The following is a 17,225-nucleotide window of genomic DNA, read 5'->3' on the forward strand; positions in this document are numbered from 1 at the left end:
TTAGGTAAGATCCAGTGGTATCCATCTGCCAACAAATATTATTATTGTTTAGTTATGTATTTTGCAGCATTTCTATACTGCTTGACTATAATAAAAACTCAAAGCAGTTAAATGCATTTCTGTTTGGTGCAATGGGACTTTCCCTTCCTTCCCTCGCATGGGGCCCCCAAGTTGGGGTGTTGGGAGGGACTACAGCAAAGTCTGATTGCATGACGTTGGATGTCACCCAATACCTTACATATTTGTAGGAAAAAGTCAGCTATTATGTGGACCTCTGTTCCAGAAATATTTTGGACCTATTTAGTTCATTCTAAAAACTTGCATGGAGCAAGATCCAATATATGATAGCACGGGCCTGTATAATGAGTACCACAGATTTTTGTAATTTATATGAAAATACACTCCATTTTTAGCTGTAAATTAAGAAGCTTTGCCTTATCTCTGAGAACTATGGCATTTAGACCATCTGCTTTGTGAAATTAGAAGTGATTTACATGACTTCCTTTATTATTATTTTTCTAGATACCGACTGCAAACCGTAAAATCTTTGGCAGGGGTTAGCCTTATGTTGAGGTTACTCTGGGCATGTCTGAAATGGGATGACATGGCTGCTAAACCCCCACCTGGTGGAGGAACTACACGTACAGGTAGATATTTTAGGAATACTTAATTTTGCTAATTTATAAAAACATTGCTGGTTAAATATTATTTCAGAACTTGTAATATGCATTACAAACTAGAGTCTTTTGAAGCAAAAGGGGTTTGTTTTTTTATTTGCTTTTTTCCTAAGAAAGTTTAACATGGATGGATCCATGATAACCTCTGTCATATTCACTAGACCCTTCTCAGTCTGGTTTCCAGTTTGGCACTGAAATTTACTTCCTCCTAAGCAATCTTCATCAGGCGATTAGGGGAGGGTGAGGTCTGGCTATGCTGATTATCCCCTTGGAATCATTTGAGATGAGAACTGGAGTCATTGTATTTCACTGGTTCCATTCCTTCCTGGCAATATTCCCTTCCAACTCTACAATTCCATGATTCTGTGATTCCATGTGGTATGGGTGTCTTTAAGTGGAACAGGGAATGTAAGTCACATTGAGCACAGATTCAGGTGTAACATTCCCAGTCGACCAAACTATGGGTTGTATCCAGTGAAGTCATCCTGTTAGTGCAAGGACTTCCACCTGTGCAACAATACTTCCTCTCCCCTCCCCCCCGAGTTTGCTCTGAAGGGTTGGAGGAAACCCAAAACTGATTTGGGGGGCCACAGCTGGTGTGCAACGAGAGGTAGAAAACGTTGCATTGTGCAGGTGGAAGTCCTTGCGCTGTCAGGGCAACGTCATTGGATACATTGGACACAAGCTCAGATGCTCCTTCTGTCTGTACCTGACTACAGAGGAGACTTCCTGCTTTATTAAACCACAGTTACTTTGAGGTCTAAACCAGAAAACTGTGTTTTAGTATTCTCTACAAACAGATATCAAAATGTGGTTTGCAATCCTGATTTACAAAGAGCCTTAAACCAGTTACCTGTGTCAGACATCATGGGGACACTGTAGTTTAGCAAACTGGAAAGTTTTCTCTTTCTAATTATAGAATAATAAGTTTTAACTGAAAATAAATCTGGACTGTTTTTTAACAAAATGCCAATATTTCCATCATGTTATTTGAGAATAAGCTAGTTCCAGAATTTGTGGAGAAACATTTCTTACTAGACTTGCAATTGAAACTTTTGAAATGAATGTTTGTAGACACATCGGAAACGGAAATAACAACAACTGAAATAATCAAGCGAAGAGATGTTGGACCATATGGAATTCGATCGGAGTACTGTGTACGGAAAATTATTTGTCCGATTGGTGTTCCAGAGGCCCCCAAAGGTAAGCATGAATATAAAATTCCCAAGTTACTTATAGAGGAGTATGTGACTTTAGGGGGACGCTATCAGATACTTAAACTGAATATTAATTTTTCTTCTGTTCCTGCAGAAACTCCTACGCCTCAGAGGAAAGGGCTTCGATCAAGTGCATTGCGACCCAAAAGGCCAGAAACTCCAAAACAAACAGGCCCTGTTATAATTGAAACCTGGGTAGCGGAGGAGGAATTAGAACTATGGGAAATAAAAGCATTTTCTGAAAGGTAATCTAACAGCTTAAAATTAAGCTCTTTGACTTGCTTTTTGAACGTATTTACATGTGTAAATATCCTGTTGGGTGTGGATTTAATATCTAAAATAATAAGTTTTAAAGCTGCAAAATAATTTTGAACTATGTGCACAATCTAGTAAGCAGAAACTAAAGAAGTACACTTTACACCATCAAATAGATATACCTTCCGTTGGCATGCCCTGCTGTCAGTTAATGGAAAACTGGGAAACCAGAGATACGAAGCCAAATATTTGGTTGGCTAATTGCAATCAGTATGTGAATTGTTGAGCAAGCGGAAGACCGCTCCCCCTCCATGACTTTCTACCCAAAATCCTCTCCAGGAGATTGGGAGAACCTAACATTTTGGGTGATGCACTGCGGGCAGAGGAAAAGGGAGAAACTTGCCTTCTGCTTGTGCAACATCAGATACGACTCCCAACACTTTAAACTGTGCAGTCCTCTTTTTGTTCCCCAGCCATTTGTTGCTCTAGCTGTTTTGCATACTGTTTCCTACTCCTTCCCTCCCTGGTCTCTGTATTCCTTTCGCTTTTACCCCTGCTTTTGTCAGCTTCATGACATCTCTGTACAGTTTCAATATTTTTAGCTTTCTACATAGTCAATGGACGCAGGTGGCGCTGTGGGTAAAACCTCAGCGCCTAGGACTTGCCAATCGTCAGGTCGGCGGTTTGAATCCCCGCGGCGGGGTGCGCTCCCGTTGCTCGGTCCCAGCGCCTGCCAACCTAGCAGTTCGAAAGCACCCCCGGGTGCAAGTAGATAAATAGGGACCGCTTACTAGCGGGAAGGTAAACGGCGTTCCGTGTGCTGCACTAGCTCGCCAGATGCAGCTTATCACGCTGGCCACGTGACCTGGAAGTGTCTGCGGACAGCGCTGGCCCCAGGCCTCTTAAGCGAGATGGGTGCGCAACCCCAGAGTCGGACACGATTGGCCTGTACGGGCAGGGGTACCTTTACCTTTACCTTTACATAGTCAATACACCTACTTTCTGATATCCCTTTACACTCAACTTCTTCAACTTCAACCTTTCTTGTCTCATCATGGCAACAGTGCTGTGTGTCCTTACATTGTATGTTTTTCCTGGTTTCTGTTGCAACTTGGGTTCTGCTTTTCTTCACATCAAGCCTCTTTATTGACATTTATCCCTGCCAGCTACCCGGTGCACGTTCAGTATATTCCTTCTGGGCTTCCCCCTCCCCCAGCACACACACACACTCTTTTTGGACCATGCCCCCACCCCTTTGCCTATTTTGCTTATCCACACAGTTCTGTCTCCTTTCATATTTAAGCTCAGTCCGTTCTCACTGAAGCTCCCTGGGATGCCCAACAGGAGAAAGAGGAGGGAGGTGATTTTTGCCAATTCAGGAGACCCTCTAGAAAAAATTGTAGAAGATGGTCTGGTGGCTGCAGGGAAAGGGGGAAATAAAATGAAAATCACCCTCTTCTCCCCTTCAGTGCAAGCCTTTGCTGATTCTCAGTCTCTTCTGCAAACAGAAGTACAACTCTGGATCCAACCCATAGAGTTTCTCTTGTAAAAGTGCATAAACTGTGAGAATGTTCATGGGAGCTGCTTCTCATTAAACTGACAGAAGGTGACAGCCAGATTTATGAAAGTTCACACATAAGCAGGCCTATATGCAACAGGGCGGCACTAGAAAATGTCTGGAAATGATATGTAGCATTTCAGTAACACTGAGAATTGGTTCCTATCACATAAAAGGGCTGTTGGTATAAAATGCATGTTTTGTAGTACTTTGCAATGCCCAGTAGTGATTTTTTGTTCATCTCTTTGACAGAGTGGAGAAGGAAAAGGCACAAGCAGTTGAGCAACAGGCTAAGGTTAGTGAACAGAAGAAGGCTGAGGAATTCAAGGCCCAAATGGAGGCTCAACTAAAACAACAGCGATTGGCTGCCCAGCAGGTGGGGTAGCTCTTGGTAGTCCCGCCTGTTGAAGTTTGCATTGCTTGCATTTGTGCATCCTAAAATAAACATGGAAGTGTCTCTTTCTTACACAGAATTGTTCAAATGTTTTCATTTGAGTAAATATTTCCATATCCCTATCGGAAAAACTAGATTGCGATACTAAAATTAATCATTTGATGTGCTCTTAATATTACACATACAGTTGGAATTTGATTCTCTCCTTCAGGGTTGTGTTTCAGTCTTACAAAAGTGTCAGGGTAGATGTTGCTAAGATACCTAAATAACCTAGATCTTGTGGAAGTAAGGTTTGACATCCTGCCAAGTATAGAATCGGAGACGCTTCCATGTTGGAATGAAAACTAAATTATTAATTTGTATAAATCAGTATTTTAAAAAGTGGATACACCTTCAGTCTCCTAATTCTGATGCATGCATGCAGTCATAAAAATCTGTAACTTTTCCTGTTTGCCCAGTAAAGAATGGTGTCACCACTGCAAAGTTATTTCAATACTTACTCTTCTTTTTAAACATCTCATTCATTATTTATTTTTTGGAAAACTTATGTCTATCTCTCTCAACAATATGTCCACTCAGGGTGGCTAATGATGAATTAAGATGCAACCCTATTTATTTATTTATTTTCCTTGCTTGCTTTATATATTTTAGTACATTTGACTTTCAAAACAAAAGACGTTATAATAAAAACCAAACCCATATTAATACAAAAATAAGACAAATGAAAAGGGTAGCACCCACGGAGGGAAGGCAACTCAAAAATGTCCACCAAAATAATAGTTTCTTCAGTGACTGCTTAAAATTTCTTAATGACAAGTGCGAGTTCATATTACAAAGCCATTCTTTCTGCTTTAGATAGCTGATACAATGTTGCTCCAGTTAAAAAGGAAAAAAAACCCAACCAATTCCCCTTTTCTCTAAAAATGTGCTATTTTTATAGCAAATCATTGTGTATATGAGGGGCATGTAACAAAATAGAAATACAACCAAGCACTGTAGTGATTACAGCTATTCAAATTGTTAAAAACCACTTAATAATGAGAATGAAGATAATATTTCTTTCAGATTTTTAGTCTACCTTAAATTGATCTTTCTTAAATTAATCTGGTTAATGTTTAGTTATGAACCACCTTTCTGTACATTATTAAACATTAAATAATGTAATCAGAAAACGCTATTTACTTGAAATTAAGTTTTGAAAGAATTGCTTTATATGGGTTGGTTTTCTGTTAATATAACCTGGCCTTCCCCCCGCCAAAAAAAAAATTAAACACAAACCCTGTACAACACATTTTTAAATAAGGTGGAATTCAGCATCATTCTAAGGCAAACAGTTTCACATACGAAACAATCTTCCCCTGCATGCTGTTCTGGGGTGTTTTCCCAACCCAACCCCAATTTTGAGGGTGCAGGATCTCTTACATGAAATCCTAAAGCAGATCAGTATTATTACCAGCTACAGGTTACAAATGACAAGAGCGGAACACCCCCTAGCGGTCGTAGCAAGAGGAGAGATTCAAAGCAAAGGCATCCTGCTTTGTAGCTCCGTCTCCTAGCTGCTACGGTACACCAGATCCGATCTAGTCAGACTTTCAGCAGATAATAGCTTGGCACTTGTGAACACTTGTTCTTTGGAAGCCTTCTTATTGCTAGCTCTGTCTGCAAATACAGTGGCGTCTCATGTTTGAAAATTCTTGCATTTGAAATGACTTTCACGTGAAGCACGTGGTACAGACATACACCTACTTGCAAGTCCGGCTATGTTTAGCGTGACTTGCTTTCCAATGAGCATTCATAAGATCACAGCAGCCTTAGTGTGCTTTTTTAGCATAGGGTGAGAGGGCTGATATTGTAGAGCGGACTAGTGATAGCTTTTCTTCATTTTACCCCTCTGCTTAACTCCTTTAGAAGCGACTGGAGCAACAGAAGCAGTTGCCTGCCGTGTGTGGCGCCGCTACAGCTACGACTACCAGCGGTACGGCAACCACCGTCTCCACTCCTCAGAAAGTTATGGTTGGCCCACTGCCACGCTCTATTCCCAGTGGAACCAAAGTGGTGCTTGCTACTAAAGTGGGATCTCCAGCTACAGTAACATTCCAGCAGAACAAGAACTTTCACCAGACTTTTGCTACCTGGGTTAAACAAGGCCAGTCTTCATCAGGTAAATGAGTGAGTTAGTTTTAAAAAAAGAGAAAAAAGATGGAGAATCTTCACCCTTTAAAAACAAAACACATATAACCAAATTTTTACTTGTACTATTAGAGGTGGTTCATATGCCCGGGCATCTCTTAGCCATGATCTCCAACGGGATAGGGGACTGCCGATAAGCTCGCAGCTGGGAAGCAGTCACACAAAGTATTTAAAACCTAATCGATGCTCTCTTCAGCTACATCCTTGAATGGGGAAGACTTTTTTTTCCTGTTAAAAGCTGTAGTTGTGGGTTAACACATTTGTCAACATGGGGTATGGGGTGTGCCTCAACTGCTTTATAAGGGCATAAACTGGTTTAGGCCAAGGCTCATTCATTGAGCCTAGTACTCATGTCTCCTCAAGAGAACAGTCACGTTTCACAGGGAAGCTCAAAGCAATGCATGGTGGTGATGGGGAAAGCTTACCCCTGTATTCTGATACTCAAAAAGGTATGTTGCCTCTGTCATAAAGGTTTGAAATAGCTGTCATGGCTAGCAGCAGTTAATAGATTTAATTCATGTAAGGATGTCACCATTCCTTGTGGTAATGAATTGAGTTGCATGAAGCAGCCCTTCTGTTTCATCTGTCCTGAAAATTTTCACTGGACGAACTGAAGTACTGTAAAGATGGGGCTTGTTTTTTAAAAGAAGCATTTCTTTATCCACTGTTGCGACCATTCAAGATTTTATAATCTTCATAAGAAAGTGCCAGCTTTTAAGACCTTTCCTTGTCGAAGAGACATTATTTAGAGCACACAGCATTTTAAAGGCAACCATGCCATAGGTTTCTACAATGCTGCGATGATACTTGCTGCTAGTGGCCTGTCTCAAGAAAACAGAAACTGACCGCCATTCCTGTTTTGTTAGCCACAAGCACAACTGCTACATCGGCAACAACTCTTTCCAGCAGTGGTCAGACTTTCCAGATTGCAAGCAGCCCAGTGACTATGGCAGGCAAAGTGATAACAAAGCTGCCTCTACCAGCAAATAGCAAGATAGTTGCTGTTAACGTCCCAGCCACTCAAGGAGGTAGGAGAACGCCGTTGCAGTTTGAACTCTTTCTTTCTTGCTCATTCCATTTATGAATCGCTTTTTCATAAAGCATCACAAAGCGATTTCAACAATGAAAACATCAAAACATGCATGCAAATGCAAACTGGAATTATAAATAAATAAATACCCACTTAAAAGACTTTTTAGAAAAAGGAGGTCTTCAGCAGGGGCCAAAAAGACAATAGAGACAGTGCCTATCTGGTATGTAATGCAAGAAGGTTCCAAAGGCATATTTTCCTAGGAAAATTGAGTGGTCACATTTCTAGCTTTTTAAAGTTTCTCCAGTGGGAATTTGTTCCTGTTTGAAATGATCTATCTTTGATATCCCTTTGCTCACCTACATAATGTTCCACATTATCAGCTTTTGAAGACTTTAGTGAAAAAACTACTCTCAAGCTTAATAGAAGGGCTGCATATGCCTTTCAGTATGTTGGGAAATGGTTTTATTAGAGAGTTCCCAGGCTTTTACTTTTATTGCCATTGACCATGGAAAGGCCTTGCTGGTTGAGTACACTGTGTTGCAGCAGTTCCACGCCTACTTTCAGGACTATCTTTGACGGCATGCTAGTTAATACCAGTACAAAACTGAACAGAGGTGTTAGCTGGGGATTTGGAGCACCACGTGCCAAATACGGAGTTGACACCCAGCAGGCTCACTTGCTTGCTCTTTCTCCCCCCCCCCCAAAAAAAAATCCATCTGAATTGGGAGAAGCTGTGAAAGTGCTGGACCAGTACCTGGAGACATGATTGGCTGAATGCGGGCTGACCAACTGAATCCTAATAAGATGGAGGTGCTATGGGATGTTGGTTCCCAAGTTCATGAATTTGGAAGACAAGACAGTTCTGGGTGATATAGCACCCTGAAGGGATGGATTCTTCTCATTTCTAAGATAACACTCAGAGCACAGGTAGCTTCAGTGGCCAATCCAACCAAATACTGCACTATACCTGTGTGCTAGTGGGCTCAATTCAAGTGGTTCTACTGGTGTACAAAGCCCTAAAAGGCTTTAGGCCCAATTACTTACAGGAATGCCTTTTGCACAGGTAATGCCTTGTGCTTTCATATCTGCAGGGGAGGCCCTGCTAGTGGTCCCGTCAGCTGGAATATGTGGGTCGGTCACATGATATAGGAGATACAGGATTTTCTTTGCATTGAGGCTCCCTTTGTAGCATTCTCTCCCCAAGGGAGCTCAGTTTCCCCCCCCCTCTTCTACAGTTTCAGACACCAATTAAAGACTTAGCTATGCGTTTGAGTTTTGTCTTTGATATCTGGAGAGATACAGATGTAACATGTAGACTTTGTTTATGGTAGTTAAAGCGATTAAGAGAGAACCATGGGATCATGCACTGCCTTTCCCCTCCACCGAGTGAATTTCTTTCTTCTGTCTTAACCATGATAAAGGAATACATTTAGCAAGGAATCTGGTTAGCCAAACTACTGGTTGCCAAAATACCATTTCTCTGTAGGGAAGATCAAAAGATTTCTGTGCCAGATTAGAATTGATATGTGTGATCCTTCGTGCCGTTCCCGATTTCTCAGTTGAAGAAGGAGCTGTCATTATGCTCGCAGGTTTTCTACATGTCTGTTAAATCATTTTTAAACCCAAACTAAGACCTGCTCTTCTGCTTTAACTCCCTTGTAAACTTTCAAATTTTAGAACTATTCTCAGCGACTAAGATTGCTTATTTTCTTTAGCGGTGTACAAGTTGAGGCATAGTGTGGTTCTTATTTAAGTGAACATGTGTCAATTCTCCCTACTGCACACCAGTACAAACCCTCCTGAATGTGGGTTCATTCTTTAGAGACCTGTATAAATATTCTGCAGAGTGAGTCACATCACCTAAAACAAGAGGGTGTTAATCTTTTACTTAGTAATGTTTTTAAACTGATGAATACTTTTCCCAAATAGGTGTAGTTCAAGTGCAGCAGAAAGTGTTGGGTATCATTCCATCAACTACTGGATCAAACCAACAAACATTTACTTCATTCCAGCCGAGGACAGCAACTGTAACTATTAGGCCAAATAACACAGGGACGGTGTGTACAACGAGTGCTTCACAAGTAAGATTGTTGTTGTTGTTGTTGTTTAAGATTAATGATCTTGAAGTTTTGTAATAAGGTTGCTCTTGGACTCCATTTGAGATGGCGTTTACTCTAGAAACTATTTACCATGCCAGAACTTGGAACTAAAAATCTGAAATCTAAACCTAGTGTTTCATACAATTGTTGATTTTCTTAAGAGACACTCATTGGCCCAGTTTGCGCATAACACTAAGCTAGCATCCTGGACCAAAGCTTGCATCCGCTGCACTTTTCTACTCCTCCAGCACTACCTGGGGCTAAGCCATGGTTGCTGTAGGAACCTGCATGTTTCTGCTAAGTCATGGCCTGGCTGAGTATTATGCACGAACTAGAACATTGTCTACTTTTGTCACTTATCTCTCAGTAGATCTTCACCATGGGGACTTGCTTTAAATCAGCTGGCTTCTGGGCCGGTTCAGGTCTCCTTGCTACCCATGTTTGAAGAATGCCCCAAGGGATTTTTTCTTTTATGGGTCCTCTTGTGTGTTTCTCTCGGTCGGTCGGTCTGTTGTTTCTTCCAGTTTTCTCTCAAGACATACGTGATTTCATTTTTCATAGCGCTGGAGTTTTATTATTGTTGCAAATGTTTGGGTTGCACTACATAAATAAAACTTCATGAAAAGAAATATGAATGGAGATGTTTGAAGAGCGGTGGATTAACCAGAGAAAAAGTAATGTAGTTTGCACCTTAAAAAGGCTTTTGAAAAGTGTTTTGGATAAATAAAAAGCTGGGGGGGGGGGCGGAACCCAAAGTAAAAATTTAACAGTATATTGTTATATATTGTTACATTTTATATTTAACTTTGGGGGATGTTTTGCTTTTTTCAACTTTTAGCTTACCTGAAAAACCATTTTTTTAAAAAATGGTTTCTTAAAAGTGGTTTTTTTTCCCATATACGAGTCACAATATGTATAGAAATAAGTTTAGTTCAAGAAAAAGTTGACTGTTTTCCTTGTAACTTGTGTAGGTCATGGCTGGGACACCTCTCCGGCCTGGGATGACAGTCATAAGGACACCACTTCAGCAATCAGCATTAGGAAAGACCATCATTCGAACACCTGTCGTGGTACAGCAAGGTATTCTTCCAACTAGTAGGTTAATTTTGATTTTTAAACCTTCAGTATGTGAAATCCATGATTTTTTTTTCTTCATTTAAAAAAGAAAAAGAAGTATCATCAACACTAATTCAGGCATGTCTGTGTTAGGGTTTTTGCTTTAAGTTACCGATAAAACTTAAACATTTCGGGCCAGTCAGCTGAATAATACTAAAAAGAAAGCACTATGCCTTTTGCTACTTATTTTTGTTTCTGAATCATAAATACGATAAATACTCTGGCTGGTATTCAGATTGTTCTTAGGCTCAGACAAGGTGCTTCTGCTAGACGATAGGAATCTTTGCCTTCTTTTTTGTGGTTTGAAAAGCTGAGATCCACTGCAGACTGCACTGAAGGCTTCTTTTTCAGAAACACGAGTCCAAGCCCATCCTGGACTTCCATAACTAGTTACGTGTTCCTGTACATCCTGGCTTCTATCAAGAGTGGCTAAGCTTCGGCCCTTCAGATACAGTTGGGCTACAACTCCTATTATCCCTGGCCATTGGCTATGCTGTTGGAAATTGAAGCCCAGCAACATCCAGAGGACCAAAGCTTAGCCACGTTGGCATATATTATAACTAAGCTGCAGAATGAGGAAAACGTAATACTAGGCTGCATTTTTTTTCATGGCTTTGAAGAGACATAGAGGCACACGACTGGTCAGTGGACCCAGTGATTTTACTGGTCAATGGAACTTGGTAGATGGGAGGGAGAAGCAGCCTTGGATTTCTTTTACACATAGGCTTCTTGTGGTGGGAACAGCTTCTGAATAATACAAATGATATGTCCATGCAGGCCAGACCCAGCAAGTAGTGACCCAGATAATCAGAGGTCAGCCTGTTTCCACAGCAGTGTCTAGTGCTACCACCGTTTCTGCAAATCCAAAGGTAGTGACAACTCCAGGAGCCCCTTTGCAGCACATGCAGCCGCAAGCTGCATCACCACACCCACCTCGTCCTCAACAGGGTCAGGTGAAACTTACAATGGCGCAGCTCACACAGCTCACACAAGGACAGGTAAGCTTTCGTGATGTTTGTTGTGTGGCGATGATTTGCCTTTCCTTGCACGTGCAATGTCAATTTAAAGCAGGCATCTTCTGAGTTAATAACTGCATCTACTACATTTTTGTAAGAAGTTTGGAAAAGATTCATGATAAGCTAAGGTTCCTCTACCGCGTGAGGTAAATGGGTTGATCTCAAATGACATGTTTAGTTTCTGTTGCATTATTGTTGAAAAACTTTTCTTTCTTTCTTTTTTTAATGATTTCCAGTTTTACAGTCATTTTAACATTTCAAAACTCAGAAAGAGGAGGAAGTCTAATTTTGAAATGTTAAAATGACTGTAAAACTATTGAAATGTATATGAAAATCTCTCTCTCTCTCTCTCTCTCTCTCTCTCTCTCTCTCTCACACACACACACACATTTCAAAACTTTGCTTCCTTCCACCTCTTTCTGCGGTTCCTTAAATTTATTTTTATCGTTTCCTGCATATTCTAAATTAACTTAACTTATTCTTTTATTCATCTACTTTAATTATTTACTCTTATGAAACTGCAGGTTATTACAATAATGCTGCCAGTGTCTGTATCTGTTTACAGATTATTTGTACATATTCAATAAATCATTTCCATCCATTTATAAAAACTTTGTTATCTTGATTTCTTATTTTTCTAGTAAATTTCACCATCTCTGCATAATCCATAAGTTTTTGTATCCATTCTTCTTTATTCGGGCCTTCTTCTTTCCATTTTGGAGCAAATAACATCATTGCCGCTGTAGTTGCATGTATGAATAAATTTCTATACCGTTTTGGTAGTTCTACCCCTATAATTCCCAGAAGAAAGGCCACTGTGTGGGGTTTGTTTTTTTAAAACAAATGTTATTTTAAACATCTTTTTCAATTCAGTATATATCATTTCCCAGTAAGCTTTGTTGTTGAAAAACTTTTCAATTTCCGCCCTCTCTATTTGCAACAACTTATAGGTGTGGTAAATTATTTTTCATAAAAGACTGCTCTTTTAAATAACCAGATGCCAGAGTTTGTGGGTGAAATCTTACCCACTAGCGGTGGAAGGGATTCTCTCTCCTCCCTGCAGCTCCTGTGTATTCGATCAAGTTTTTCTCTGAAAGGTTGGGGGGCCTCCGGGAGCAAATTGTGGGTGGGTGATTACAGGGGAGGAGAAGGGGATGCACCAACATTGGGTGTCACCAACCGTTCCAGTTGGAAAGTTCATTACACGGTGCAAGCCCTTGATATACTCCATTGGGATCTTTTATGGGTATTGACGTTTACATTTACCCCACTTTTAGGGTGGCAGTCAAGGTTTGACTGTGGTGATTCAAGGGCAAGGTCAAACCACTGGGCAGTTGCAGTTGATCCCGCAGGGTGTCACGGTAATACCAGGACCAGGACAACAGCTAATGCAAGCAGCTATGCCAAATGGTACAATCCAGCGGTTTCTTTTCACCCCACTTCCACCACCAGCAGCAGCAGCTACTGCAGCTAGTACTACTACAACTACAGTTTCCACCTCAACACCAGGTAGGGTTGTTTTTTAAAATATATATGTATATTAAATGGAAACAAATGCATTTCAGCTTTGAAATAAAAGTAGTTTTTCTTTGGGAATGCTTTTCGGGCTTAGAAATGCTGAAGCCTTGTGGTGGCTTCTTAGAGAAGGAAAGCTGCTCCTCAGATTGTTGTTAGTATGGCTCTGAAGGTAAGTCCTGCTTTTTATCTCCCCAGCTGCAGGAGAACAGAAGCAAACTTCTCAAGCACAGACCCAAACACAGCCAGCGCCAGAGCTTCCTCCTCCTCCTCCTCCTGAACCCCAGCCGCCTCAGAGTCAGCTCCAAGGCCAGTCTCAGGGGCAACCCCAGAGTATTCAGCCTCAGCCTCCAGCTCAGACGCAGCCTACTCAATCTCCACCTCGGGCTGAAGCCCAGGCAGCCGCCGAAGCTCAGCCTCCAGCTTCACTTCCATGCCCAGTCATCTCCGAAGCACAGCCTCCAGTATCGCAACCAACCGTAACTCCAGCCGCTGCTCAGACTCCACCCCAGAGCCTTCCGCAAGGGCAGCCTTTAGCTCAAGTTCAAAGCCAGGCCCAGTCAGGGGTACACCCACAGACCCCGCCCAAAGTTCAGATGATTCAGCCAGCTCAGGTCCAGACTCCAGCGCCACAGCACGTCCCCATGCAGCCGCATCCTTCGATCCAAATCCAGACTTCGCAGCCCCAGGTTCCAACTTCGGTTCAAACTCTGCCCCCCACGCCAAACGTAAATCAAGTTACCGTGCAATCTCCACGTCCTCAGCTGCAAATCCAGCCACCGCAGACTAAGGTGATCACAGTCCCACAGCTTCAGCAGCAAGTCCAGGTGTTCTCTCAGCTCCAGTCCCATGTTGTGGCTCAGATACAGGCCCAGCAAGGTGGTCTGCCTCAGCAAATTAAACTTCAGTTGCCTATTCAGATTCAGCAAGCCGGCCCGGTGCAAGCTCATCAGATCCAGAACGTGGTAACTGTTCAAGCGGCCAGCGTTCAAGAGCAACTGCAAAGGGTTCAGCAGCTCAGAGAGCAGCAGCAGAAGAAAAAACAGCAGCATATTGAAATTAAACGTGAGCACTCCCTCCAGGCTTCTAATCAGAGTGACATTATCCAGAAACAGGTACACTTATCCAAAGACATTATCACTCCTGCTCTTGGCCGTCAAGCTGTATGCATGTGAATCCTTTGGCCTGTGCATTTGGTTTAAATCTTAGGGGTCTTTCCTTATTAAACTACATTGCATATCCCTTTTTTGTAAATGTAACAGATGTTCTGTATCTAATGTTTTTTTTTAAGTACTTGGTGGCATGATTTACTACTTCAAAGTTTGCTGCCAGGGCATCTTCAGTTCAGGGGAGAAGAGACTCGGATCTGATTGCTCAGTCTTCCACGCTATTTCCGCATTACATTTTTTCTGTAGAAGAGAAGACTTGGCATGATAGCAGCCTAGTGTTGTAAACTACTAGTGATGGATCTGGGGAAGAAAATTCATACACAGTCAATTCTGTTGCCATACTACAGTGTTAGAGTAGGTGATGTCCCCGTCCTCCCACTTGTTAAACTTCAACTCCCATCATCCATCACCATTGGTCATTCTGCCTAGTGCTGATGGAAGCTGGTGTCGAACAACATCTGGAGGGCAACATGTTGGCTATCCCTGCTATAGTGCCATACATCTAAAATACTTTGAAGGCTTCTGTACAGAATTGAAGGAGAGCTTCAAAAGCATTTTGTAGTCCTCTTTAATTGAAACTCGGAGAATGCTTCACTCTGAGCTCACGTACTTCTCCATCAAATCTTCCTCTGCAGCTAATATCCCACCCCACCCCTTCTGATCTGCTTCTTCCTCAGCTTTAGAAGGAGTCAAGGGCTCCTATTTCCCTTCACCAGAATTGCACAGGCAACTGCTGAGCAAATGAAGGTCGCTTTTACTTTACTGGCAATGGGTTTAATCTCTGTGACACTCAGGTTTAAAATTACCTGCAGCTTTAAAAGTGTGTTTCATTTTGTCGCTTCTTGCCATCAAAGGTTTTGATTTCCCACCCCCCACCCCCTTTTCTTGAAGGTGGTAATGAAGCACAACGCTGTGATCGAGCATCTAAAACAGAAAAAGACGTTGACCCCTGCTGAACGGGAAGAGAATCAGCGGTAAGGCAGATGGACAGACATTAAGCAAGGCGTATGGTTCCTTTCAGTATTTTCCAGTGTAGAAGAATATGTGCTAATGTAAACGTTTACTACCAACTTACTCATAGAAATGATTGCTCATGTTTGTTTGAGCCATTGTGTCATGAACTGGCTGGGTGCAAAGAAGTGGTGGGAGTCAACAGCTGGGGAACCCCCAAGAGAGAAGATCTGGAGCCAGGGGATTGGTGGTGGGATGACAGTGAGTGGTCAGAGGGAGAAAAGGGAGCAGACTAGGGGGAGAAGGTGTTGGAAGGTGAAGAGGTAACAGGGTTTAGTGAGCAGGAAGAGTCTGGTGGAGAGCAGAATTGGAGGCTGGAGAGGAGGAGGGGGGATAAGAGGCAGAGAAGAAGCCCGGGGGTCTCTTTTCTCCTGCTGCGACCATACGACTCAATATTGCGATCTCTTTTAAGTAACTTCTTCCAACCTCTGATCCTACACAGAAACCACAAAATGCACAATGCTACAAAATTGGATAACAGTATGTTTTTGTAAGCATCCCTTTACTTAAACCGCTCCATGTTTTTTCTGCATGCTTACAATATGACCTGACATTGTCCCATGTGTGCTGGTATTTTTACTATTCTACAAAATTTGAACGATGGAAAAGAAAGGAAAGCTGTGAATACAGAATATTATTTAGAGGGTTGGGGTGCCTGTTTATACACCTTGTAGCTTCACATAATGTGTACTAACATCTAATATAGAGGCTGTGGTACTATAAAAAGATTTGGTTTCTGATTGATATTTTTTTCTTCTCCCTAAAATTGCTCTTCAGCTTTAGTCATTATCTTAAAACTATTCTTATTTTTATTTGATTACTAAATGCAATCTTTGTGGTTCTCCATCGCCCCCTTATTAGTCTCTTCATAATAGTATTTTTTCTATTTCTTCTCCAGAATGATAGTGTGCAACCAAGTAATGAAGTATATTCTGGATAAGATAGATAAAGAAGAAAAACAGGCTGCTAAGAAACGAAAGCGAGAAGAGAGTGTGGAACAAAAGCGCAGTAAACAGAATGCAACTAAACTCTCGGCTCTGCTCTTCAAACATAAGGAACAACTTAAAGCGGAAATACTAAAGAAAAGGGCACTTCTGGACAAAGACTTACAAATTGAAGTGCAGGTAAATGTAAGAGAAAGTTCAGAGCTAGACTTTTTGTACTCGTGGATATTCCCACTCAATATATGCATTTTAACTTAAGTGCATTCTGTCTCAGTGCAGTTTGCCACATTTTAGCACTTTCTCTCCCATTATATTCCCTTGGCCTTCACTCTTGACTGATGATCCAGAACCCCTGTTAGCTGAAATCTTAATTGGTCCGTTCCAGACAGATTTAGCACTGTGGGAATTCCATGCCGTCTTACCACAAAACAGAACAATATTTAGGTAAAATATTTAGTTTCCACCTACTTGCAGAGTAATTTGTGACTCCTTTGGTCATCTTGGATTAAGTTGCCGCTTCACATACATTTCTAATTTTTGTCTCTCATAGAACTGCTTATTAGTGCCCAAGTCAGATCCTTAAAAACACCTCGTATGGGTGTTTTCTTACTTTTTTAGTAGTTATAGTAAAAATAAATTTGTATGTTTACTGAAGATTAGCGATAGCAATCAGCAAAGGGCTAATCATTCACATTTCTAGGTATAGCTCATCATAGTCTTAAATCTTTCCTTTGGGTTTTGGTGAGATTTGCTTCCTTAGGCCTCCAAAACAAAGGCTAAGTTGATATAAAGTTATACACATGAATATGCCTATGCAGAGCTATTTATTATTAAGGAAATGTTGGTATATTGATAAATTAGGCACAGATACTACATTAAGATAATTCCATTTAAATGTTTTCCTGTTGGTTTGCATCTCATAAAACTAGATCTGTGTGCCTTGTTCTCTTCTTTGGTAGCAAACTGATTTCTGATTTCTTGACAGAGCTTTGGCATCCCCCTAATCATTAATTAATTTACCTCTTAATGCC

At 41.4% G+C, this 17,225-nt stretch overlaps 1 protein-coding gene across 29 annotated transcripts in view; it reads left to right on the top strand.

Annotated features, from left to right (window-relative positions):
* BPTF (bromodomain PHD finger transcription factor) overlaps positions 1 to 17,225 on the top strand; it is a 66,474-nt gene that overhangs the window by 33,852 nt on the left and 15,397 nt on the right. For 7 of the 29 annotated variants that reach the window (XM_083598474.1, XM_083598492.1, XM_083598469.1 and 4 more), the window contains 13 exons: positions 523 to 647; positions 1,752 to 1,880; positions 1,989 to 2,139; positions 3,960 to 4,083; positions 6,010 to 6,262; positions 7,158 to 7,319; positions 9,254 to 9,405; positions 10,395 to 10,518; positions 11,317 to 11,537; positions 12,833 to 13,064; positions 13,269 to 14,185; positions 15,131 to 15,213; positions 16,149 to 16,374. In XM_083598474.1, coding sequence (XP_083454600.1) covers positions 523 to 647; positions 1,752 to 1,880; positions 1,989 to 2,139; positions 3,960 to 4,083; positions 6,010 to 6,262; positions 7,158 to 7,319; positions 9,254 to 9,405; positions 10,395 to 10,518; positions 11,317 to 11,537; positions 12,833 to 13,064; positions 13,269 to 14,185; positions 15,131 to 15,213; positions 16,149 to 16,374 — 2,899 coding nt within the window. The remainder of the gene's footprint in view (positions 1 to 522; positions 648 to 1,751; positions 1,881 to 1,988; positions 2,140 to 3,959; positions 4,084 to 6,009; positions 6,263 to 7,157; positions 7,320 to 9,253; positions 9,406 to 10,394; positions 10,519 to 11,316; positions 11,538 to 12,832; positions 13,065 to 13,268; positions 14,186 to 15,130; positions 15,214 to 16,148; positions 16,375 to 17,225) is intronic. The other 22 variants (XM_083598497.1, XM_083598484.1, XM_083598481.1 and 19 more) reach the window with 7 other exon arrangements.

Source organism: Podarcis filfolensis (assembly GCF_964270895.1).
Source record: "Podarcis filfolensis genome assembly, chromosome: 2".
In the NCBI taxonomy this organism is placed as follows: domain Eukaryota; kingdom Metazoa; phylum Chordata; class Lepidosauria; order Squamata; family Lacertidae; genus Podarcis; species Podarcis filfolensis.